Source organism: Peromyscus leucopus, chromosome 3 (assembly GCF_004664715.2).
Source record: "Peromyscus leucopus breed LL Stock chromosome 3, UCI_PerLeu_2.1, whole genome shotgun sequence".
Taxonomy (NCBI): domain Eukaryota; kingdom Metazoa; phylum Chordata; class Mammalia; order Rodentia; family Cricetidae; genus Peromyscus; species Peromyscus leucopus.
In genome coordinates, this window is record NC_051065.1 from 98983807 (window position 1) to 99008501 (window position 24695).

The window sequence follows — 24695 nt, forward strand, 5'->3', positions numbered from 1 at the left end:
TGTCCTGGATCTCACTCTGTAGACCAGGCTGGCCTCGAACTCACAGAGATCCCCCTGCCTCTGCCTCCCGAGTGTTGGGATTAAAGGCGTGCGCCGCCGCCGCCGCCGCCGCCGCCGCCGCCGCCGCCGCCGCCGCCACCACCACCACCACCGCCCGGTGAGCTTGCTGTTTAGAAGTGTGGCTGTGGTAGTGAGTAAGCAGGCAAGGGCTTCATGGAAGGAATACTTTATAAATACCAAGGGAGAAGGGACGGTTGCTCCTCTCTCAGACACTGCTGAATCTCAGGATCTCAGCAAGGTCATAACCCGTCACCGCAAAGGAGCTGCCTGATGGGTCACAGAACCGAGCACCACACACCTGGGTGTCAGAAATACATTCACCATGGCAGTGTTCAACCTGAGGGGAGGGGAAGACTGGTCAGCCCTGCTGCTCACCCTCTGCTTGGGTCCCCATTCCCACCCTTCTACAAACCTACCTCAATGGAGCCATTCTCTGGGCTCCTGTTCAGCTTCCAGATGTGCACAAATGTGTCCTCAGCAGCAGAGAGTAGCTAAAAGAGAGAAACCCATGAGGGGTAGCCAAGGGGTCAGAAAGCCCTGACAGGATGGGTGTGGGCTGGAGTCCCAGTCCAGGTACCCGGGGATGGAGTTACACTGAGTATGGAGAGGAGCCTGAGCTATGCATCTAAGCATGGGAAAAGTACTTAGGGATGCACAAGACTGACCTTGCCTGCTTCTGGAGCGAGGTCCAGGGCGCAGACGGTCCGGGCATGGGCGCTGATCTGGACATGGAGTGCTCCTGTGATGGCGTCATACAGACGCACTTGCCCGTTCCCATACCCGGCTGCCACAACACCCTGCCACAGCTGCACGGAGGGGCAAGGGACCCTGCAAGGGTGAGGTTCAGTTTTGGTTTCTCCAGACCCCAACACTCTCCCTACCCTCACAAAGGCCAAAACCCTCTTCTGCCTCTCCTACCCGAATCCTGGTATTCGAGTCAGCAACGTGAACGCAGTTCCTGACCTCCAGACACACAGAACACCCGAGTCATCGGCTGTCACCATGTCAGCAACACCATCCTGAGGAGAAAGTCGGGGTCAGCTCTTCCTGCTACAGTCTGTGTGGTCCAGAGTACAGGGCAGGCGGGGAAGTGAAGCCATGCCTGCCTCTGCTTCTACGGGGAAAGAGCAAGAGGTAGGTCCTTTGCCAGCCTGACACCAGACACCTCTGAGAGTCCCTTAGACATGGGCTCCTTGTAGGTCCTTATATGCACCTCACAGCCACCACCTCCCCTGCCCCCATCGCGGAGTAGAAGCGGATGTATAATTGTTCCTTTGCCATTTCCTGATTTTTTGGAGGTTCTGTAATGAGCCGATCAGTCACAACGAGCCCGGAGGCCTCCTGACCTGATGCAGGCAGACAAACGTGCTGGGAAGGGTACAGATTATAAAGCCACACCCTGTTCTCAAGAGGTTTACAATCCAAGGGGGGGGGGGAAAGAGTTTTCCATGTGGACAGGGCCTATTCAGAGTGGGGGGGGGCATTGGAAGAGGGAGAGGACTTTCTGGAAAGGCTAGCCCTGGCGCTGGGTCAGAATAGGGGCACTTGCTCAAATCCAGAGAAGGAAGCTACAGCTGTCCGTGTTGGCAGCATCTGGGAAGTGGTCGGCTCCAACTTCTGGATTCACACCAGCACTGGAGAGCGTTAGTGATTTTTATAGAACACTCAATGTAAAGTATGTTTTACTCCAGACCTGAAGTTGCTACATCTTCAGGAAAGGAAATGCAGATGATCCCAAAGCCACACTTCTACTTGGTGGCAGAGCTAAGACCCAAATGGGGCCTCCCAGTGTGACGAAGGCTCCCGGGGCCATTAGAACAGGTAGAGGAAGGAGGTCTACTCACCTGCCCCTGGGCACGCTCAGTGGCAATGTCTGTGATTGGCGTCTGGTGCCCAGCCAGCTCCTCGTTAAGTACAATGTTGGGACCCTTAGTAGGGATGTCAAACACCAGTACCCGACCGGACCATGTTCCTGCAGCCAGAACCAGTGTCCCACTGATGACTTCCTGACCCGCCTGGGTCTCCAGTCACCACAGCTAACACTCCCTCTACCCCACAGTCCTGACTTTCCATTCACTATCCCTCCCTAAATGTTTTTATGAGTCTCTGATACCCTCCCTCCCCCCACCTTCTCCCCTAAGCCTTCATAAGTTCGTCAACCCCTCAGCATCCTCCTGACGGAAAGCCCGTAACGATGTACCTCGTACACCTTAATGCCCTGCATTTAGGCCTCTCACCCACACAGATGAAGTGAACACAGGCAGCAATTCCTCGGGCAAACATAGCCTGTGCTGAATATAAAAACAGCTCTCAGACACGGCACTTCCTCCAGCCCTGGCAAACCCTCCCAGCCTCCACCCCTGCTCCACTTGGTCCTGCGGGTTACCTGAAGACGCATCTCCTGAATCCAAGGCATGCCAATAGACCATGAGGGAGCCGTCAGACTCATACATCTGGAAGATGGGGGCAAGGAGGGGAGCATGATCCAACGGACCCTTGCTGTGCTCTGGGCCCAGCATTTCACACAGCCCTGTCAGCCCAAGTCCATGTAATCCTCACACTTGTTCTGGAGGGAGGCACTACTCTTAATCCCTAGTTTTCAGAGGAGGACACCGAGGCTACATGTACCGAAGGTCACAGAGTGATTGAAGGAGGCAGATGGCTGAGGTGGAACTTGAGGGGTGAAGAAAATGGAAAGCATGAGAATGAAAACTAGAGAAAGGGTGGCCTACACATACCGGAAGTTTGGAAGAGTTTATTTAGAGGGAACTGGGGAGCGTGGGGGCTGAAGAGGGAAGAGGGGAGGATTCCCTTCTCACCTGTATCCTTCGATGTGAGGTGAGCACCAGCAGTACTCTGAAGGGGAGGACGCACCAGTGGACCTGGAGGTACACGCATCACAGTAAGACGGCATAAAGCGTCGAGGGGGATAGATAGGGATTCAAGATCAAAGGCAGAGCTGATTTAGGCAACGCCTCTTTAACTCCTAGCCTCACCTGAGTGATAAGTGGGGGACTCACTCCAACGCCCACTTTGACTTGGAGCTGGCGTTGGGCCAAGGGCACACCCTCAGGGGCAGCGCTGAGAATCTGGGCGCTCGGTCCATGAACCACTCCAAAATGCGTGAGATCACGGGCTGGAAGCTGCAGTACACTGAGGTTGTTGGACAGGGCGGCGGCAGAGTCGCGGAGTGGGATGGAGCGCTCGCGGCGGAACATCCTGGGAGAAAGATACTAGAGTCACTGGAGCGAGCCAGGAAAAGGCCACAGAGGGCACTTGGGCAGGGGAGAAGGGTGAGACACTAGGAGAGACCCTTGATCGACGGGTTCCACGAGGAAAGTGATGGGGAACAGTCACAAGGAGGAGAGGATCCCACGAAGCCGGAGAGAGCCCCAAGGTTGAGTATTGCGGCCACCAGGGAATCCCACAGGAAGAATGGTGATGGAAAGACCTGGTCCCGAACGCCCCAGCTAAAAAGGCAGAATAAGCCCTCCAGCCCTTCCTCCCACAGTCTGGTTACCTGAAGGTCCACGCCAAGGTCAGAGGTCACACCTGCAACCCCCCCACCACCCCCACCCTCAAGTCTGTCTCGCCTGACGCTACGATCCTCAGGTCCCTCCGAATCCGCCGCCACCATAGAGACGACGCACTGACGCACGGCCTCTGGGCGGGGCCTGTGGCTGGAAAGGGGCGGTGCGCGGCGCAGTTGCCGGGGCAACCGTGGACCGCGCCTGAGACCCTCAGGGCTGCCTGGTTGCCGAGGCGACCGTTGGGCCGCGGCCGCGGCGGCTGCAGCGATGGAGGGTCCTGGAGGCAGCTGAAACACCGCGTCGGAGCGACTGTCGCGACAATGTCACACGAAGGCTCGGTGAGCTTCAACTTGGGGAGTGTGCAAGAACTGGGGTTGGCGGGACGAGGCCAAGAGCAAGCGAGTTCCGAAACAACCGGCTAGTACAAGTAGTAATTCGTTTATGCCGAGGAACCCGTCTTGGTGGGTAAACCAGATCAGGCACTAGGGAGAGCGCTTGATGGCTGAATATCTTGACAGTTTCAGGACTGTGAAATGGATTAAACAATTCAGAGGCTGGCCTTTAAAGTTAATGTATTGTATTATTATTGTTTTGTTGTTGTTGTTTTGAGGCAGAGTGTGATGATGTAGACCAGGCTGGCCTTCAACTCAAGAGATCTGCCTGCCTCTGCCTCCAGAGGGCTGTCATAAAAAGCACGTGCTACCATGGCTGGCCTTTTATTTTGAGACAAGGTCCCACTGTGCAGCCCTGGCTGGCCTAGACCTCACTATGTAGATCAGGTTACACCTGAACTCATAGCCTCTTCCCATACCAACACCCTCTGTCAATAGCCAAATTGTTTAAGTTAAGAAAAAACGTTATTATTTTATGTGTATGGGTGTTTGGTGTGCTTGTGTGTCTGAGCAGCATGTTCACACAGTGATGCCTGCAGAGACCAGGAGACAGAACCAGATTTCCTGGAACTGGAGTTACAGTGTTGAGCCATCGTATGGGTGCTAGGAACCAAACCCAGGTCCTTTGGAAGATCAGCCAATGCTCTTAACTACTGAGACATCTCTCCTATTCTCAAAGTGAAGACATTTTAAAAATACAGATCGGAAGAACTCTGGGAAAATGAAAGAGAAAAAAAAATCTCTGTCCTCTTTTGTCAGGTTCACTCCCCATCTCTAGACGCAAGGCTTGCAGGGGAGACACCTCCGGGATCAGTTCTGTGTTTGGGGTTTAAAGATGTAGGCTGAGCATGAGGAAGCATAGCTTTAATCCCAGCAGTAGGCAGATGGTCTCTGGGAATCCACGGCCAGAGATTGGAAGAGTAGGGGAATAGGAGACTTCAGATTGCCTGGGAGGATGAATGTTAGGAAATATAAAATACGAAGCAATAAGGGTGGAGGTAGGCAGGTCGACACAGGTTTCTATTTGGAGGTAAGGTTTGGAAGGAACCATCTTCCTTCACTCTCTCCCTTTGTAGCCCAGTCCAGTCTCGAACACATGGCTGCTGTCCTGCTTCAGGCTCCTGAATGCTGGGTTTGCTGGTATAAACCACCACCACTGGCTCCGGTCATCTTTGCACATTTTTTATTACTCATCTACATTTCTTTTGTGAACTATTATATCCCTAGTTTACCTTTGGGCTCACCTTACTTACTTTTTTATTGCTGTCAAAAAAACACCATGACCAAAGCAACTTATAAAAGGGTTTAATTTGGGGCTCACAGTTCCGGAGGGATAGAGTCTATGACCATCATGATGGGGAGCATGGCAGCAGGCAGGCAGGCATGGTTCTGGAGGAGTCGCTGAGAGCCCACATCTCAAGATAACAACCACAAGGCAAATAGAGCTGACTGCAAATGATGGGCTTTTGAAACCTCAAAACTGGCCCCTAGTTATTCACCTTCAACAAGACCACACTTCCTAATCCTTCCCAACAGCTTCATCAACTAGAGATCAAGATTCAAATATATGAGCTTATGGGGCTGTTCCTGCTCAACTCATCACAGGGGGCTTTAGTGATTTTTAAAAACTTTTTTTGTTACATTTACTTATTTGTGTGTGTGTGTGTGTGTGTGTGTGTGTGTGTGTGTGTGTGTGTGTGTGTCATAGACCATGAATGGAGAGTGGAGGGTGACTTGTGGGAGTCGGTTCTTTTTCTCCCTGTGGTCCGGGGAATCAAACTTTGGTCGTTAGGCTTGGTAGCAAACATCTTTACCCAAATGAGTCATCCCACCAACTGTCATTTACTTTATTTCTCTTCGGTTTTTAAAAGTTTTTAATATATCTGGGCATGTTTTTCTTTTCCATATCTTTATGAATATCTTTATTTGGGAAGCAAGAGTCAGGTTTTGGAATTAGACAAATCTGTATATGAATTCTAACTGTACTACTTCCCAGGTGTGATATTAGGCAAACTACATAAAATGGAAATAAAAATAATGGTTAAAGCCGGGCGGTGGTGGCTCATGCCTTTAATCCCAGCACTCGGGAGGCAGAGGCAGGCGGATCTCTGTGAGTTCTACAGAGTGAGTTCCAGGAGAGGTACAAAGCTACACAGGGAAACCCTGTCTCAAAAAACCATAATAACAATAATAATAATAATAATAATAATAATAATGGTTAAATATGATCTAGTAATGCAGGCCTGTAATCCTAGCTACTCTGGGAGGCAAAAGGACCACAAGTCAGAGGGGATGGATGGCATCGAGGAAACAGTGTCTCCCGAGCCTGACCGGACGATACGCACGTAAAGTCACAAAGAGTGCAGTAGCATGAACAGGGCCTGCACAAGCTTGAGCCAAATGGGGTCCTAGCGCTATGAAGGGGGAGTGGACACAAGCTCCCATCCCCACCCTAGAAGCTATTTCCAGTTGGAAATCACTTGCAAAGGAAAAATCAGTTTTACCCAATGGAGTCTCACTGGGTATATAAACTACATTTAAGGGTAGGCCCCGTGTCCCAGAAGGCCAAGAAAAAACTATCTCAATGGTGCTTTTATAGATTGTTTTATTTGGACATTTAAAAATAATCTCTCTGGTCTTTTGCTTGTATATTATGGTTTCTGATTTTGTGTTTTTATGGTTTTTGTTTTGGTGTGTGTGTGTGTGTGTGTGTGTGTGTGTGTGTGTATTTTCACAATTTTATTTTTATTATTATTCAGATTTGCTTGCCTTTCTAATTTGCCTGTTTTTTAAAGAGAAAGACAGATGAAGGCCTGGAGTTGGATGAGAGGGGAGGTGGGGAGGATCTGGAAGAAGAGCGAAGGGAAACTGTGATCAGAATGTATGATATCAGTTTTCAATTAAAAAAAGAAAAAGAGGACCACAAGTTAATTTCAAAGCCTGCTTGGAATACAGAGTGAGTTCAAGACTTACCTTGGGATCTTAGTGAGATCTCAAAATAAAAAGTAAAAAGAGAGTTGGGGGTAACAGGACACACTCTTAATCCCAGCACTCAGGAGGCAGAGGCAGGTGGATTTCTGTGAGTTTGAGGCCAGCCTGGTCTACATATAAGGAGAGTTCCAGAACAGACAGGGCTACATAAAAAGAATCTGTTTCAAACAAACAAAAAGTAAAGAGGCCTAGGGTTTAGCTCAGTGGTAGAGTATGTACAATGCCTCCAGGTTCAATCCCCAGAACTACAGTACACACATACACAAAAAGGCAACGAACAAACAGAACATAGAGACCCTGGCATGGTCTTACATTCCTGTAATCCTAGGATTTGAGAGGCAGAGGCAGGAGAATTGCTGCAAGTTCCAGGCCAGCCAGGGCTACATAACAAGACTGTTCAAACCTCAAACAGAAGAGACTAAGTTCTAGTGACCTCAATGACTCAGATTCCAATTCTCTGAACTCCCAAGAACTCGGACACGGCAGTAATGCAAACAGCAAGAGCTGGGAGTTGAGCATCATTAGGCCTGGGGTTCAGTTTGCATCCAAGCAGATGAGGGCTAGCTTCTGACAAGTGTCAGTTTCCTTGTTTAAAGGGCTGTTGAGTATTACATTGATCCGCATACCTTCAGAGTGTCCCTCCGCTGCATCGCAGATTGAGTGAGGCGCCTTGTTCTGGTCCCTTTTCTTAGTAAACATCTTGAGAAAGCGTCTTTCTAGGCTCTAGCCCATCAGTCCCATCCCTTCCGTTTCCTGTCCTGAGTGCCCGTTTCGTTCCCACAGAGGCAGGCGCGAGACCGTGGGGTGACCCGATCCAAGGCTGAAAAAGCCCGGCCGCCCACCCAGCCGGTGCCGCAGGTGGACATCGTGCCCGGGCGGCTCAATGAGGCAGAATGGATTGCGTTTTTGTCCCTGGAGGAGGGCGAGGACGTAGTGGGTGACATCTTGGCCGACCTTCTTGCTCGAGTCATGGAGTCTGCCTTCAAAGTCTACCTGACTCAGCAGGTGGGCCTAGATCTGGGTCTTCCAGATCCCATCTTCTACCTCTCCCGCCTCTCCTGGTGAGGCTGAGACCCTCCCTCACTTCCACAGTGCGTCCCATTCACCATTAGCCAGGCCCGAGAGGCCATGCTGCAGATCACTGAGTGGCGCTTCCTGGCCCGGGATGAGGGAGAATCTGCAGTGGCCGAGGACCCCACGTGGGGCGAGGACCAGGAGCCCCTGGCATGCACCACGGATGCCTGGGCCCAGGGCTCCGTGCCTGTACTGCACACGCCGGCACCCGGGGGTATGGAGGAGCACTTCCAAGGCGAAGTAAGCCCAAGCCCCGAGCCTCCTTCCGACAGAAGCCTCCTCCGGAGCCGCTCAGGACCACAAAGTGAGGTCCTTCCCCCACTTCCAACATCTCATTACCCTTATGTGTTTCCCCAGGAACCTGGGAACCCGGACCAGTTCCTTTTAGGTTCACCGTGGTCGGACAGAGACTTCCAGGAGCTAACAGCATTTCCAGAGCCTTCTGCTGAGCCAAGAGTCACCCCAAGACCCACGCCCAACTTGGAGGTGTTTCAGGAAGTTGAGCCCGGGGATACCTTGGAAGAACCCGATGGTCAGGAGCAAAGCCACATCTTGGCCACGTCTTCAAAAGAGGCTTTATGGCCTAGTGACATCTTGCCTTCGAAGGAGTCCTTACTGACTTCCCTGGAAGTGGTGCGGGTCCCCAGTCCCCAACCTTCCCCGGGTCTGCCCCAAGTTGTCAGCCTCCAGGCCTCCGAGGAGAAGGGACCATCCCTCGGCTCCCACCTGTCCCTCGAGGATCTTTACCTCTGCGTGCCTCAACCAGATGCGGCAGGAGACCGGCTGAACCTCGAGAGCAAAGGCATGCCCGGCGCCTCCTCGGACGGGTCTGTGCCCCTCCTCAGTGTGCCCACCCCAGAAGAGCCCTGCCGGTCGCCGCAGCCTGCGCAAAGCCGCAAGACGCCCGTGGTGCGCCTGGATCCCGCTCGGCTGCCCCGCCACTGGGTGCGCCCAACGGCCGAGGTCCTGAACCCAGACTCCGAAGCGCGCCCTTTGGAAATATATCGCGGGCGCCCGCGGAGTGAAAAGAGCCAAGCGGGGGCCCGAACCTCAGTCAGCGGGCCCCAAGCCCTCGGCTCACGCGCCCACTCTAAACCCCACGTCTCTACCTCAAGGTTCCCTCGCCAGTGTTACGCTCCATTCAGTGCTTTGGGCCCGGATCCCAACTTGGCCCAGTCCTCACCAAGCTTCGGTTCCAAGATGCCATTCCTCAGCCCCGGGTTCCGGTTCCTCGCCAGAAACCCAATCCCCCCCGAAGTCGCCCGCAGCCCCAGTCCCAAGCTTTGGCCTCGGGCTAAGTGGCCGAGCGGCTGGGAGCGGGAGGCAGAGCAGCTGGGCGAGCTGTGGGCCGGTCGGACCCGCGTGCCTCCGCAGGGCCAGGAACCTGCTGCTGATGACGCCTCGGAGGACTCGGGATGGCCCCTAGCGGCGCCCCAGGTCCTCGAGGCCACGTCCCAGGTTCTGTGGAAGCCCTTGGTTCTTTCAGACACCATGAAGCTGACTCCTGGTGTGAGTATGTGGAACCGGGGCACCCAGGAGCTGCTCAGCCCTGCTGCCACCCTGGAGGAGTGTGAGGGAGACACCTCCCATGCGGTTGAGCAGCAGCAACCCATCCAGACAGGGGTGCCCAGGCCCCAGGTGATTGTGACCCAGCTAATAAAGAAGGAAACCCCCAAAGCCTGGCTGCTCCCAGACAAGCCTGTGCCCCACTCTGGGTCCTGAGCCTCCACACTGGGAATTGAGCCTTGCCCAAAATAAACATGCGTTGCGGCAGGAACTGACTGGTGAGATGGTGCCATTTCTTCCAAGGCTGTCTACTCTCTTTCTGGACTCCAGGGGGCACAGTTGTCATTATTAGCGGTAGGAGACAGGTCTTAGGGATCAGGCTGTTCCCTGGCGGCGGAAGCATTCTAGACACATCCCCGCCCCCTCAAACACACCTTAGAGAAGAAGTGAGGACTGTAGGGGAGGGGGAGGGGGAACGACACTCTGGCTCCCAGGGAGAACTTTGCCCGTTCAACAGGGAAGGGCACAACTGAGATTATTCATGGAGTGATTCGATACATAAATTCAACCTGCTTTCCTGACTCCTGGAGCTTAGTCAGTTCAGCTTGGATTGAAAAATCCATTCTTTTCTGTTTGTTTTTTGCTCCTGTGTTCTGGGAATTGAACCTAGAACTTTGCGTGTGCCAAGAAAACATTGTACCATACAGACTTAAAGGTAAAACGACCATACATATCCAATAAATCTTAAACAATTACAACACACATAAATCTGCTCATGTGAAATGTCCTGTGTACCCTAAGGTTGCACAACACACAACAGCAAAAGATTAGAAACAGAGCCTGGGAGATGCTCAGCCAGTAAATCACCTGCTGTGCACAGCAGAGCAGAGCATCCCTGAATACAGGTCCCAGCGCCTATAACCCCACTCTGGGGAAGTAGATGGGAGGGTCCCTAGGGCTTGCTGGTCAGCCAGTCCAGCCAGAATTGAGGAGTTCCAGGTTCAGTGAGAGCCCTTGTCTCAAAAAAACGATAAGGTAGAGAGTGACTGAGGAGGACACCCAGGTCAACCTCTGACCTCCAAATGCACATGTGCGCACACAAACATATACACAGGACTAGAAAACAAAGTAACTAGAGGAATCCGGTTAGTAAATTATGCATATCCACAAATGAAGACACAGGTTCAAGATAGGGTCTCTTGCAGCCTAGTCTGGCTATCAGGCCATGGATGGCCTTGAACTCCTGATCTCTCAACCTCCCAAGTGCTGAGATTACAGACACTGGCTTGTACAACTAGGAAAGATTCCCTCCCTTCGTTTGAATGTGATGGGTTAGTGTTAGTGGAGAGTACTTATTGGTTGCTCTTCCAGAGAGGAACTGGGTTCAATTCCCAGCACCCACACGGCAGCTCAGCTCACAACCATCTCTAACTCCAGCTCCAGGGGATCAGACATCCTCTTCTGACTTCCCCATGTGCATGTGTCTGGTGGGTAGACACTCATACACATAAAATGAGTAAATCTTACAGAAGATGCTGTTCTATTAAGGAAAAAGGCAGAGTGTAGATGTATATATTCTATTACCCTTTGCACAAGCAACAGAAGGAGTAAAACTCTTAAGTTCATATGTGATTGCATTTAAATAAAATATCTAGAAGATTGACCGAGAAACTAATAGTTAATTATCCTTAGTAGCCAAGGAAGGTGGGCTAGATTGGAACAAGGATTAAAGGGAGGCTTCTCAGTGCATACTTTTTGGGGGGAGTGACATGGGGTTTCTTCTTTTTGGGTTTTTTTGTTTTAAGGGAGGGTTTCTCTGTGTAGCCCTGGCTGTCCTGGAACTTGCTCTATAGACCAGCCTGCCCCAAATTCAGAGATCCAACTGCTGCTGCCTCCTGAGGTTTGGTGTTGTTTTCTTTTTTTAAATGAGACAGGGTCTTACTATGAATTCCTGGTTGGCCTGGAACTTGCTAAAACAACAGACTGGCCTTGCACTTATAGAGAACAGCTTGCCCCAGCCTTCAGAGTGCTGGGATTAAAGGCATGTGCCACTGTGCCTGGCTCAGTGAATACTTTAAAGTATTAATTTGATTATTGTATTTTATTTAGTAGTGTGTGTGTGTGTGTGTGTGTGTGTGTGGTGTATGTATGCGTGTGGGTGTGAGTCTATGTGTGTGTGTTTGGTCAGTTCTCTCCTTCTACTTTCCTGTGGGTTCCAGGAACCAAGCTCACCTTGTCAGGCTTCTGTGCAAAGTTCCTTTACCTGCTGAGTGATTTTACCAGCTGGAGCCTGGATTTTGAATGGTAGGAATGCGTTGTATGTTGAGAATAATTGGAAATATTTAAAAGATGAAATGGGAGTGAGAAGGAATGCTAGTAGAGATGTCCAACCTTTCTAGATCCTGTCATGGACAGTCTCATTTCATAAATAAGGAAACGGCAAGGAGAGGTTAAGTAACCAGCGCAGGATTTCACACAGCTTAGTGAACTGAAGGTAGAACTGGAACCCGGCTGTGAAATCCTAACTCCCTTTCCTGCGGGTAACTTTGCACATTTGCTCAGTCCTTCCTTCATGCCTGCCTGTAGGTACCATTGGACACTTGTTCAATTCTTCCTCCTTGGTACCCCAGGCTCCTCTAGAACTTGGAGCGATCCTCCTGCCTCACCCTTTCTAGTACTGGGTTATCGCTAGTTTTAACAAGCCAATTAACACTCAAAAAAGCTAGCAAATAGACATTGAAGACAAGAGTCTTCGACAACACCTCCATTGAAGAAATGCCCCTCAATGCTGCAGACCTCTTGGTCCAGTTCAGTTATGGGAGGGCTGAGGAACAGCTGAAAAGGGACTAGAAAAGGTGTGGACACCTTACTTTACCTCTCCCTTCCCCGACTCCATATACGTCGCGTTTAGAGACCAAAACAATACAAAAACTCCCAACGTGTCCCCCGAGTCCTCCGCCAGCAGAGGGCGCTCACCCCGCCGAGCCTCTCCACCGTGGTCCTAATCGCCTACCCTGGCGTAGTGCGCGTGCGCCTGCCTGCACCCTGCCGCAGGTGTCCAGCTCAGTGCCTTATCGATGGCTTCTCTGCCGCGTTCTGCGTGACTTTGTCAGCCAGGGCGGGGCTGCAAGAATGAGGAGACTGTACCCAGAACTCTAGAGTTTCCTGGGACCTGAGGGTTCCGGGGGTCCCTACGGGTCGGGCTGCGCGCGGGGCAGCCCGTGGGGCGGGGCGGGGCGGGGCAGCAAGTCCCGGGCGGCGGGCGGCGGCGGGGCCGAGCCGGGCGCGGAGCCCTGACAGCAGGTACGCGGGTGGCGACCCCACCAACTGTCTGCTGAGCTGCCCCGGAGCTGGCGCAGAGCTGGCGGGGGCCCGGGGCTCGGGCCAGGTGGGGTCGGAGGGTGGGCGGCACCCCGACGGGAGGGCGCGGGCCTGGGGCCCCAGCGAGAGCTTCTCCCAGGCTTGCCCACTAGCCTCCGGCTCTGCAAGGGGCCCGGGCTTGCCCTGACCGGTACCGAGCCCAGGTTCCTGTGGACACGTGGTGGGGAAATTGTGTTAACTGAGGACAAAAAATAATCCTAGAAGGTTCAAACGTGGGGGGTCTGGAAATACATTTGCTGTGTGACTACTCCCTGTCCTGGGGTCCGACTAGGATGGCACCATGATCCTTGCGAAGTCGTCTTGGTTATACATCCTTCCTCGCTATGGCCTGGACAACGGCTAAAGCACACAGATGTAAAACTGCTGTTTTGAAGGAGGCACATCTTTAAAACCGAACTCTCATTTATAGTCGCGCGGAGAACAGCAAGCGCCTGTTGGCCGCTTGGTACCCTAGTGTACATAAGGTACCGAGAGTCTAGAGATGGCATTTTTAGCCTACTGTGCTGCCAAAGCCTGAGCTGCACTGTATTTAAAGAGATGAGGATAACCTAAAGAAAAAAAAAGTGTATGAGTGTAGATCCCCACAGAGGCCAGCTGCAGCTGGACTTACGGCCGGCTGCAGGTCCTGGTAATTGAACTCGGGTCCTCTGTAAGAGCAGTAGGTGCTCTTAACTGCTGAGCTATCTCTTCAGCCCCCATAACTTTTATTTTGTAAGGTGCTTTGTATTCATATATGTTTGAAAGTTTATGCTTCAGGTTTTCTCAACTACAGACTATTTCACAACTTTTAGTGTGCACGTGGTATTTATCAAGTCTCCAAATGGGGTGTATGTGGAGATTTCCCAAAATAGACTGGGAAATACTGGGTTTTGTTTGTTTGTTTGCCTGTTTTGTTCTTGGTCTGCTTAACGTCTGGTGCAGTTTGGGAAATGAATTTCCAGAAATAGAAAGCCACCATTGTCAAGGGGCAGTGTGTGCCAATGGTCTTTACTCTAATGGGAGTATGGGTTTAGTTGGATAGAGTCTGGTGAGAACACAAATCTAATCCAGTCTGCGTTTGTAACAGGTTTCCAGGCGGCGTTAGTGCTGCTGGTCTGGGAGCAGATGCAGTAGCATATCACTGAGTTGACCCACACATTTGGCTGCCTGCTGTGTAGAACAGTCTGCTGCCATGTCTCAGTCACTTTGTCCAGACCTTAAAACAGGTGTCAGGACTAGGAGACCTCTCAGCTCCTCTCATCTCATTGCTGGGTTCTAACACAGTTACCTTTGCTGCAATTGACTTCCATAAACGATATCCTTGTCAATGTGGCAAAGTTTGCAATTTGGTTTGAACATTTCTAACAATGGGGAAATAACTAGATATAAAGTCTCTCTCCGTGCCTCTTCCTCTCCCTTTCAACCCCTCCCCCGCCTTCTTCTTTTTTTAATAGGGTCTCATGTGGTACAGGCAGCCTCAAACTCCGTGTGCAGTCAAGGCTGACCTTGAGGGCTGCTTCTACCTACACTTCCTAGTTGCGAGGATTACAGGCATAAAACATTTCATCTTATTCATGGGATAGCACACTAAAGATGTTCTGGAGGTTGGTGAAATAAACCTCTGCAACATCCATCCTTCTTGTCTAGGCTGTCTATTAGAGTGAAACCAAAGAAAAGCAAATTCTTCTTAAAAAGTTGACTCTTACCAGGTGTGGTGGTACTCAACTTTTCTGTTGTGATTTCTGTTTTTCAGAACAGGGCTTATCTGTGTAGTCCTGGCTGTCCTGGAACTCACTTTGTAGAACTCTGCCTTCCAAGTGCTGGGATTAAAGCAGGCAGATCTCTGTGAGTTTGAGGCCAGCCTACTCTACATACTGAGCTCTAGGATAGCCCCAGCTACTTAAACAAAAATAAAATAGAAAGTTGGCTTTTAAGCTGTGCATATGATACATGTGTGTAATCCCAGACCCTGGGAGGACAATACAGGAAGATTGCTTTGAGTTTGGGGACAGTCTGGACTACACAGTGAATTCCAAGCTAGCCTCAGCTACAGAGTGAGGCCCTCCCTCAAAAACCTGACGGAAGCTGAGGGAAACTATCGACTCTTACAGCATCTGATGACAGCTATTCTGGCTTTTTTCCTCAAATTGAATTGGTCCTTAATTCTTTCACCACACTGAAGAAAACTCATTCTTTAATTTGTCTCTGTTTTGCACCTAATGGACTTTAGCTGGACTTTGAAGGATGGGTGTGGTGTGCAAGACTACAGAAAGCTCTGGAAGTAGCTGCAGCAGTGCACAGATGAGACTGTGCACACCAGAACCAGGGTTACTAGATAGTGAGAAGGAGACGGCGTGGAAGGACGGCAGCGGAGTGAGCAGAGCAGTGCTGGAGAGCGCATTTACCTCACTGTGCTGTAAGAAGTGGTTAGAAGTCGGGAGGAGAGAGGCAGAGATTTTTGCATAGTAATAGAGGACTTGGACCGATGATACAGCAGTGATGACTTGCTTTCATGTTTAACTGAGATTACAGAACTTATGGGCATGATCTCATTTGATGTAATTTCCTGTAAGGTTGGCAGAGCAGCCGATGAAGCACCAGAAAGGAGAAATGGTTGGCTTTCATCTTCAGAGCTGTCCCATGGCAGAGCAGAGTGCCGACAGTGGTGAGGAGGAGGAAGGGAGGGTGCAGGTGCTCAGGTAAGCCTGGCTGGCTATGAGTGCACCGAGAAGACACTGGAAGGGAGGAATCAGAGAGGCTGGAGACTCATAACAACATCAGCTGCTGCCCTCTGGACCTCCCCACCGGTGGCAGTGGCCACTGGAGGTGGAGGTTAGGACTGTAGTTATATGGCCTGCTTTAGAGGCTAGTCAGTTATGGAGGGAACATAAACTGCATTCTCAGTGTCTCCTGTCATCCATGGCTGTAATTTGTTCTGGAAACTGGTGGCCTGACTCTTAGTTCTGTGATGTTTGCTACTCAGAGTGTGTGTCCATGGACCAGGACAAGGTAAGAGGCTGCCTGATGCAAATGCATCTTGGGGTCCTTGCCATCTTGGAGATTCTGGCTTTGGCTTATTGGTGTTTTCTTTCTGACGTTCAGGAGTACTAGTTGAGGTTGGCTGATAGGTCAAGTTCATGTGTATCCTGACCTTTCCCTGCCCCTTTTTACCTCATAGGGACCTCACAGCAGCAGAGAGTGGGGCCTTTAGAACATTCCTCCTCAGAAGGTCTGCATTTTACTTAGAGCCTGTCTGTGGTTCCTTTACCATGGAAGAATATGAGCTTGAGATTGTGTGTTAGCATCAATTTCTAGACCTGGGCTTAGGCTCCTATCTGAAAGAGCTTCATGCACTGCTGTGTCTGTTTGTCTGTCTATATGTATGTATGAATGTATGTATGTATGTATATATATACTTCCCCACCCTGTGGTGTGTGTGTGTATATGTGTAAGTGTGGTATGATATATGCACACATGTGGGTCAGGGTGTGTGTCCCTGTGCATGTGCCTGGAGGTCAAAGACAGTGGCATCCTCTAATACTCTGACTTTTCTCTTTTGTTTGTTTAAGACAGTGTCACATGTGACTTTGGCTAACCTGAATCTTGATATATAGACCAGCTGGCCTCGAATTCGTAGAGATAAGCTTTCCTCAGCCTTCCAAGTGCTGGGATGCCTTACTCCTTTTGAAGGAGCCAGCACACCCCAGCAGTTCTTTTCTTCACCCCTCACAGTGCTGGAGCTTGTTGGTGGGTTCTAGAGTCTGAACTCGGGCCTCATGGTTGCCCAGCAAGCCCTCTTAACCACTCATGTGGGCTGCAAGCGTGGGCCATTCTTCTCTAAAACCTGGCTGGTCATATACCTAGAGCCAGGCTAGGACAGTAACTTTGGAATATCATGTGCTGCTCTAGGCAAAGCACTGTGCTCAGTGTTTAGACACCAAGGGTAAAGCTCTCGGTCCTAGGAAGGTTGGTAGGCAAGATTTTCAGGAAAGTGTAGCACTGTAACTGAACTTTGTCCAAGGTGTCTATATTAGGGCAGAGGAAATAACAGACTGTACAGGGAGAAGTTGGAGAATTTCAGGAAAGAGGGGACTATTGAGCTAAGTAGGGATGGATGAAGAGTGCAATCCTGGTGATACGCTTATATTTGCAGGGCATATGGGGAAGTAGATCCAAGCAGCCAGAATGTGAGAACTTTGGGATCAAAGGGGAGGTTATTGCTGTTCAGTTAATAAAAACATTTTTATTATATGTATGTGTGTGTATGTGTGTGTGTGTGTGTGTCCCCACACACGTGTGCATACGAACATAGGTCAGAGGGAAAACTTGTAGGAACTGGTTCTTTCTATTATATGTGTCCTGGGAATCAAACGTAGGTTGTCAGATTTGGTGGCAGATTGACCTACTGAGCCATCTCACTGGCCCCACTGGGAGATTTTAGACAAGGAGTGGTATTTTGGGAGGCCGATGATGGAGAGACTGAAGGGTTAGAATATGGGTTCAGGCTATTGGGAGACTTTTTTTTTTTTTTTTTTTTAAGATTTATTTATTATGTATACAACATTCTGCCACCATGTAACTTTGCACGCCAGAAGAGGGCACCAGATCTCATTATGGAACTATGCGGTCTATGCTAGCTTTGAACTGCCCAAGCCCTCCTGTGGTTTTCACAACGGTCCAGTTGTGAAGCACTATATTGCTGTTTTACAGAAAGGGATCTTGAGGGCATGCAGGTTTTTTTTTATCAGGCTTAGTGTTCATGTTTGGTGAGTATCTCTGCAGAAATGGGAGTCCTCCCAAGGCATTAGAGAAGGGAGCAATTTAGTGGGCAGGGAGGTGGGGTCCGTTGCTGCCATAGGGGAATTTGCAAATTCTCGAGTGATTGCCCAGCATCTTGACTAGCAAGACAGGTACCCACCCGTTGGCTGCTTGTCAGATACTGAAGGATGAGACTATCACCTGAAACAGCGACTAGGAAGAGAGACCTTGTTTCCGTCCTCCAGAAAAGGAGAATGCATTCTGTCCTCAGCTTTGGGACTGGGCAGACCTGTATCCTTATGTTACAGTTTGGTTCTTAGCTCACCTTTGAGTTTTCCCAGTCGGTGTGGTGGGTAAGATCTGCAGGCAGGGCCTACCCCTGATGAGTGGAGGGAGAAAGGTAGTTGGCACGGATAGAGGAGAAACAAACTCACCTTTTTATGCTGCAGCCCCTGGAGCATCTCTGTGTCCTTCCTTTTGAGGTTGCTATGGATACGCCTTTGCATGGTGGTTTGAGGAGACTGATCTCCATTATGATCAGGTGGTGATGTGGGTTTTAAAAAAGAAAGGACGGTCTGATCTGCTTCTGAGGAGTGGCTGGTGAGCTGCCCAGGCGGCAGAGGCTCGGCCACCTCAGCTGTGCCTTTGTTGGCTGCCTTGGCTTTTGCTGAAGTTGGGAAATGGTGCATCTACCTCAGTAGAGCGCAGTCTCCGTGCTCCCTGCCTGCTGGGTCCTAGTGCCAGGATCTTTACTGGTTGATTCAGGGAAAGAACTAAATCAGATGGAATCAGACAAGTGGGACTCCTGTGGGTGTGACATTTGCTGCTGTTGAGTGTGGGGCTGAGGGCCTCGTGCACTCCTGCACAAGTTCCTTTCTCAAGATAAGTGAGGAGGACTGTGTAACTAACTTTCCTCTCCTGGTTCTTGGAGGTGGACCTGGAAATCCCTGGGTAGTTGTTGGAGTGAGGGAAACTTTGGGGTTGGGGAGAGCTCCATTCAGATTGGGAGTAGGATGCAGCCATTTCTGGGGATGATGAGCTGGAATGGTGAAGAAGGTCCATCGAGGATCCACTCCCATCTCTGTCAGATTGGTACGGCAGGGAGTGGAGTGAGACCCAGGACCAAAAGCTCCGTGCAGTCGGTCTTGCCGGGTTCGGTTCGACCTCCTCTCTGAGCGAGCAGGCCTTCCCCCTGCTGGACTCTGGAGGTGTGTGTGCACACTCACTTCTTCACTAGTGCTTTCAGAGAGTCTGGCTCCATTGTCAGGCTGCCCAGGCTTAAACCAGCCCCTCCTAGGGCAGGATCAGCGAGAGCAAAATGTGGGCTCAAAGTTTGGCAGCGTGAGACTGAAAGAGAATTAGAGTGCTAAGGGATCCTGAGGTTAAAAAAAAAGAGGATAGAAATGATAGAGCAAAAAAAGGATGAAGAGGCTTCATCCTCACTGTCTGTCCGTCTGTCCGTCCGTCCGTCCCTCCGTCCGTCCCCCACCCCTGCAGGTCTGCTTGTTTCCTTGTTATTTTCTAAAAATTCTCCAAGACTTACTGAGTTGTCAGATACTGAAGACTCCCTCCCCCCACTTTCCTAGATATCTCACAGTATTTAATACTGCTGAGGAGAAGGATGGATTAGAAATCCAGGTCCTGTCGCTCTCTACTAAAGGAATATGAAGATTCCCATGGGACAGTGTCAGGGGCCCAGTAATGCTGTGGCAAAAGCATGCACCTATATAGCTAGGCTTGATATCTGAGACTCAGCATCACTCACAGATAGGGTAATACAGTCCAATTTGACTAATCGTGTGTGTGTGTGTGTGTGTGTGTGTGTGTGTGTGTGTGTAAGCCAGAGGTCGACATCAGAATGCCCCCCTAATCAGAAGCCCCCCTTCTTCAGCGAGGCTAGCTGTTCAGCAGGCTCCATATCTGCCCAGCACCAACCCTGCATTGTAGATGTGCACGACCACACCCAGCTTTTAGTGGGTTCCGGGATTTGCGCTCAGTACTCATGCTTACATACCGAGCACTGTGAGTGCTGAGCCATTTCCCCAACCCCTCTTTTTGTTTTGTTGGCAATATCGTAAGCTTTTGTTCACAGTATTGGGCATGGGACCTGTTGTCACATGCTAGGCAAGTGTTCTAGTGAACCTGCGTCCTCCGCTCTGCCTGAAATATTCTATTTTGGAGTAACTAGTCCATTTACATAAGGCTATAAGGAATAACATGGAAAAACTGGCCCACTGGCTCAGGTTTGTAGTACTAGCTACCTGAGAGATAGAGGTAGGAAGATTATGAGCCCAAGGCCTGCCTGGGCAATTTTTTGAGAGTCTGTCAATGGAAAGTATGGAGCCTGTTGGTTCTGTTGGTAAACTGCTGTCACACAAGAATGACAACCTGGTTGATCCCCAGTACCCATGTGAAAAAGCCAGACACACGAGTGTGCACCTGTAACCGCAGCTCTGGGAAGGTGGAGACAGGACGATCTCAGGGCTGGCTGGCCAGTCAGTCTAGCTGAATCAGCAACTTCAGGTTCAGTGAGAGACCTGTCTCAAAATGAAGGTTGAGAGTAACAGAAAGAAACCCGATACTGCCCTCTGGCCTCTGTATTCCTGTAAACGTGCACACAAAGACGTGAAAGGTTTGAAAGAAAAAGGGCTAAGGATGTACAGTGCTTGTTTAACACACAGGCTGGCAGTTAAGTTTGCAGCAAAACACGCACGCACGCGCACGCACGCACACTCGCACAAACTGATAGAGTACACACACACTTAGTTCATTCCCCAGCCCTGTGTGAAGCTGTGGCATGGAGTCTCAGGTAGGACACAGGCATGGTTTCATGACAGATCCCTCACGTTGTCTTTTAGAGTCCGGCCTCCAGTCTCCTCTTTCCACTCTCCTTAGTCCTTAACTACTGGGAAGCATCCATCTCACGGGTTCACATTGGAAGCAGGCGATGAAACACATTTTAGTGTGCACAGTTGGATTTGCTCCAAAAAGGCCCTTAGAACATGCCTAGTTTCCCTTTCCCCATTCTGGTTTTTTGTTTGTTTGTTTGTTTTTGTTTTTGTTTTTCTGACGCAGGATTTCTCTGTGTAGCTTTTGGAGCCTATCCTGAAACTCACTCTGTAGCCCAGGCTGGCCTCGAACTCACAGAGATCTACCCACCTCTGCCTCCCGAGTGCTGGGATTAAAGATGTGCACCACCACCGCCCAGCCTTCCCCATTCTGTTTTGATCCGCTTTCTTTTTTCTGTTTTTAAAAAATGCTTTTGTGGCTGGGTGGTGGTGGCACACGCCTTTAATTCCAGCACTCAGGAGGAAGAGGCAGGTGGATCTCTGTGAGTTCAAGGTCTACAGAGTGAGTTCCAGGACAGCCGGGGCTGTTAAACAAAGAAACCCTGTCTTGAAAAACAACAACGACGACGAAAACAAAACAAAATGCTCTTGTGTGTACACAGTGTGTGTGTATGTGTGGTCGTGTGTACCGATGTAGGTACACACCTGCCACAGCGTACTTGTGGAGATCAGAGGAAGACCTCTGCTGTTGGTCCTAGCCTCACACCTTGTTGGAGACAGGGTCTCTTGAGGATTCCTTCCCCCCAGATCTCCGTAGGGTGGGACTACAGGTGCGCGTTCTCAAGCTTATTCGGCAAGTGCTTCACCCACTGAACCACCTTCCAGCCCTCAGTCCTTATTCTGCTATTCACACCTAAAAGCCTCCCAGTTTATTTATTCATTTGTGTGTTATTTTATAAATATTTACTATTTGTGTGTGCGTTTATAAGTACATGTGTGTAGGGATACCTGTGGAGGACAGATGGGAGAGTCAGATCTGGAAATGGAGTCACAGGTGGTTGTGATGCTTACAGGGTGGGTGCTGGGAACCAACTCGGGTCCTCTGTAACAGCAGCAAACACTCTTAGCCGCTGAACCACCTCTCTAGCCCCTCATTTGCTAATTTTTGCATCCATTCACCTCTTCATTTATTGCAACCTTAAAGTTCCTGTTGTGAGCAGGTCATCATCATTGGGTGGATACAGTAACCACGAAGGCACCTACATCTGACAGAGCACAGTCTGTGGCAGGCATTGTAACAGATCCTTTGCTTAAATCCTAACATTTCTGGGGGGGGAGGAGGTTAATGTTATGAGATAGTCTCGCTGTGTACTCCAAGTGCTAGTATGTCTTGCTCCCTAGTTCCTGACTTGTTTTCCTTACTCTTTGTAACATCCATACCAAATAGAGAATGCCTTTGTGTGTGTGGATTGGGTTACTGTGGCTCAGTAAGTTAAACATCTTGCCCAGAGTCATGCAGGTGAGGAAACATGAGAACAGAGCTGTGTCCTGGGCTGTGTGGGGCTCATGCCAGTCTGCTGTCTTTCCTAGCATCCCATCTGTCTGTCTGTCTCCCTTTCCCTTCTCACCCCATGCTCACCACTGCAGCATGCTCTTCTTTTTAACCCTGCCCTGCAGGTTGCCCGTGTCTACATGCTCTACTGCATGTTTGATCTTCCTCAAGCAGGCTCGCTATGCCACTCCACAGCTCAGGAATGAGACTGACTTCCCGCTGTCACTGGATTCGCTCACCTGTCCCTGCCTGTTCTTCTTACTTCCTAGTGCATCTCAGTGTGTTTATTTATTCAATAAGTACTTGCCTTTCTGCACGGAGGGCAGTTGCATCATAAAGAGAAGTTGTGGACTTCCCCGAAGAAGGCTTTGTAGTTTGACAGAAGACCCCAAGTGGGTACTTTATGTCTCTGTCTATTCTGTGTTTATAACTTACAGGGCTTCTGTGTGGGCCCAAACCAAATATAAAAGCTCCACAATTCAAGGCACAGTCAGATAATTTTTTCCCCAGTCCACCTTTCTCCTGCCTAATTTTATATAATATTTATTGTCTATACATTTGAAGATTTATATATACCTAGGATCCTGCTGAGTAGTACTTCTTTGGAATTCTATAGTCTTAATACTCCTTACCATGTTTTCTCTTACTTGAGTCTTGCAGTACTAGGGGAGCTGTGTCCCGTACTCCCATTTGGTAGAATAAACGGCTCCCAAGAAGTAAAAAAATTTATTATTTTACTTATATACACAGACATATATAAATAAAATATGTATAGACATATTCATTGGCAAATTTAGAGATTAATTTTATTCTTCATTATGTGTGTGGGTGTGTGCCTGTGTGTAGGCATGTGCACATGTATGCATGGGGAGGTCAGAGGAGTCAAACTCCCCAGAGCTACCTGATGTGGGTGCTGGGAACCAAATCCAGGTCCTCTGCAAGAACTGGACATGCTCTTTACAGCTGAACCACCTCTCTATGCTTACTTTTATTTTAAAAAGGATTTGTTTCATTTTAAAGTGTGTGTGTGTGTGTGTGTGTGTGTGTGTGTGTGTGTGTGTGTGTGTGTGAACGTAAGTGCAGGTTCCTGCAGAGGCAGAGGCATCTGTCTATCTCATCTTGAGCTGGAGTTACAGGTGGTTGGGAGCAGCACAGCATAGGTGCTGGGGACCAAACCCAGGTCCTCATCCAGAAGAGAAAACTCCTTTAACCACTGAGCCGTCTTGCCAACCCCTGTCCTAAATATTTATTATTTTTTAAAAGTTTTATTTTATGTGTGTGAGTGTTTTTCTGCATATATGGCTGCACCATGTGCGTACCATGCCCTTGGAGGTCAGAAAAGGGCATTAGATCCTCTAGGAGTGAAACTAAAGACAGTTGGGAGCCTCTGTGGCCTCTTTGTGGGTGCTGGGATGAACCTAGGTTCTCTGCAAGAGCAGCCAGGCGTCTTGATTGCTGAGACATCTCTCCAGCCCCAATTTCTGTCCTACCCACTGAGCTGTCTGCCGAGCACTCAGTGATGTTTTGAAATGTGTTCTGTAGACTGCAGATACTCTGAATGGGTTTAGTATGGTTGCCTGGGCCAGAATGGCTCTGCCCTCCTGTGTGGTGGGGAATAAGGAGAGGAGGGCAATCTGGAGACTGCGGGGAAGCAGGGAGGGATGTCGCTGGTTCTGGGCAGAAGTGAAGATGCAGAGAATGTATTAATTAGAACGGTAAGGTAGCATGTGATGGGTTTCAGTATGGTGTTTTCACACGTACTCATCACCTTCTTGAGAACTGTTTGTGACCTTGTTCTGCTGTTGGGGTAGTGGACAGAGTGTCAGAAATTGCAGTTTTGTTGGTGAAGGAAGACAAGTATGTCAGGATCTATATCCACATTACAGCCAGGGCACTCAGTGGTCAGACCCAATGCTAACTTTGCTTACAGGGTAAGGACCCTGGTCTGCTGATTCCTAGTCATTGGCAGATAAGAATAAATGAGGTAATATGTGGAGACCTCACTAGAATGAGTAGTTTCATTAAATTAACAGCATTTGTTTTTAAATTATGAAGGTAATATAACATTGTTAAGGTATTTTGTGACATATACAACTATAAAAAAAATAAATTAGCTTAGCCTGGCAGTGGTGGCACATGCCTTTAATCCCTCAGGAGACAGGCAGGTGGATCTCTGTGAGTTTGAGGACAGCCAAGGCTACACAAAGAAACTCTGTCTCAAAAAAAAAAAAAAAAAAAAAAAAAAAAAAACCAATCAATCAATCAATCAAATAAATCAGCTTGTTGGGTCTGGTGTTAGGGGACAAGAGACAGGGACAGAGGTAGAGTGGCTGGGGGGCCCAAGGGGACAATGAGGCTCTTGGCTGTTGAAAACTGCCGTTAGCAATCCATTTGAATGGGGATCAGAAGCTGGCCTGACACTAGAAGCCGAGGAGAGCGACTGTGGGGACCTTTGCCATTGTGGAGTGTGGAGCTGTTCTTGACCAGCTTTCTCTGTGTGAGCACGCCTCCATTTCTGCCCTCCTTTGCTGTTTACCTGGCCCCGTGGGAGACTGAATTCCAGACCCTAATCATGTGGATTTGGACCTGAGTCCAGATATTTTTGGGGAGGGTAACACAGAAAAGCAAGGGAAAGTGTGTGTGGTGGTGGTGGTGGGGGAGTTAGTTGTTCATGTGAAGGCTG

At 49.7% G+C, this 24695-nt stretch overlaps 3 protein-coding genes across 8 annotated transcripts in view; 2 read left to right on the plus strand and 1 right to left on the minus strand.

Annotated features, from left to right (window-relative positions):
- Positions 1-210: 210 nt before the first annotated feature.
- Wdr54 (WD repeat domain 54) lies at positions 211-18343 on the minus strand. Of its 3 annotated transcripts, none has more exons than XM_028871343.2 (10): positions 18106-18343; positions 3057-3279; positions 2880-2942; positions 2447-2513; positions 2298-2351; positions 1905-2032; positions 979-1079; positions 726-888; positions 477-551; positions 211-397 (listed from the first exon to the last, which is right to left on the minus strand). In XM_028871343.2, exons 1-10 carry the CDS (start codon positions 18201-18203, stop codon positions 266-268), a joined length of 1104 nt encoding a protein of 367 aa, XP_028727176.1. In that variant the 5' UTR covers positions 18204-18343; the 3' UTR covers positions 211-265. The 3 variants fall into 3 exon arrangements, with proteins under 3 accessions (XP_028727176.1, XP_028727179.1, XP_028727178.1); XM_028871346.2 differs by lacking the exon at positions 18106-18343 and adding an exon at positions 3637-3716; XM_028871345.2 differs by lacking the exon at positions 18106-18343 and adding an exon at positions 3581-3706.
- Positions 3750-9828, plus strand: C3H2orf81 (chromosome 3 C2orf81 homolog). 2 transcript variants are annotated; one of them, XM_028871339.2, is made up of 4 exons: positions 3753-3928; positions 7757-7978; positions 8066-8287; positions 8405-9828. In XM_028871339.2, exons 1-4 carry the CDS (start codon positions 3911-3913, stop codon positions 9767-9769), a joined length of 1827 nt encoding a protein of 608 aa, XP_028727172.1. In that variant the 5' UTR covers positions 3753-3910; the 3' UTR covers positions 9770-9828. The 2 variants fall into 2 exon arrangements, with proteins under 2 accessions (XP_028727174.1, XP_028727172.1); XM_028871341.2 differs by lacking the exon at positions 8066-8287 and having other exon boundaries at positions 3750-3928.
- Positions 12786-24695, plus strand: part of Dctn1 (dynactin subunit 1) — a 32914-nt gene continuing 21004 nt past the window's right edge. For 2 of the 3 annotated variants that reach the window (XM_028871333.1, XM_028871337.1), the window contains exon 1: positions 12786-12856. The gene's annotated coding sequence lies outside the window, so the exon portion shown is untranslated. The remainder of the gene's footprint in view (positions 12857-24695) is intronic. The other variant, XM_028871336.2, reaches the window with a different exon arrangement.

Coding starts and splice junctions, on each gene's coding strand:
- C3H2orf81 (XM_028871339.2), top strand. Junction 7,979..8,065: donor AAGTCTACCTGACTCAGCAG/GTGGGCCTAGAT, acceptor TCACTTCCACAG/TGCGTCCCATTCACCATTAG. Junction 8,288..8,404: donor AGGAGCACTTCCAAGGCGAA/GTAAGCCCAAGC, acceptor GTGTTTCCCCAG/GAACCTGGGAACCCGGACCA.
- Wdr54 (XM_028871343.2), bottom strand. CDS start 18,203: ATGGAGATCAGTCTCCTCAAACCACCATGCAAAGGCGTATCCATAGCA. Junction 3,280..18,105: donor AGGGGCTGCAGCATAAAAAG/GTGAGTTTGTTT, acceptor TCTTTCTCCCAG/GATGTTCCGCCGCGAGCGCT. Junction 398..476: donor CAGAGAATGGCTCCATTGAG/GTAGGTTTGTAG, acceptor CCCTCCCCTCAG/GTTGAACACTGCCATGGTGA.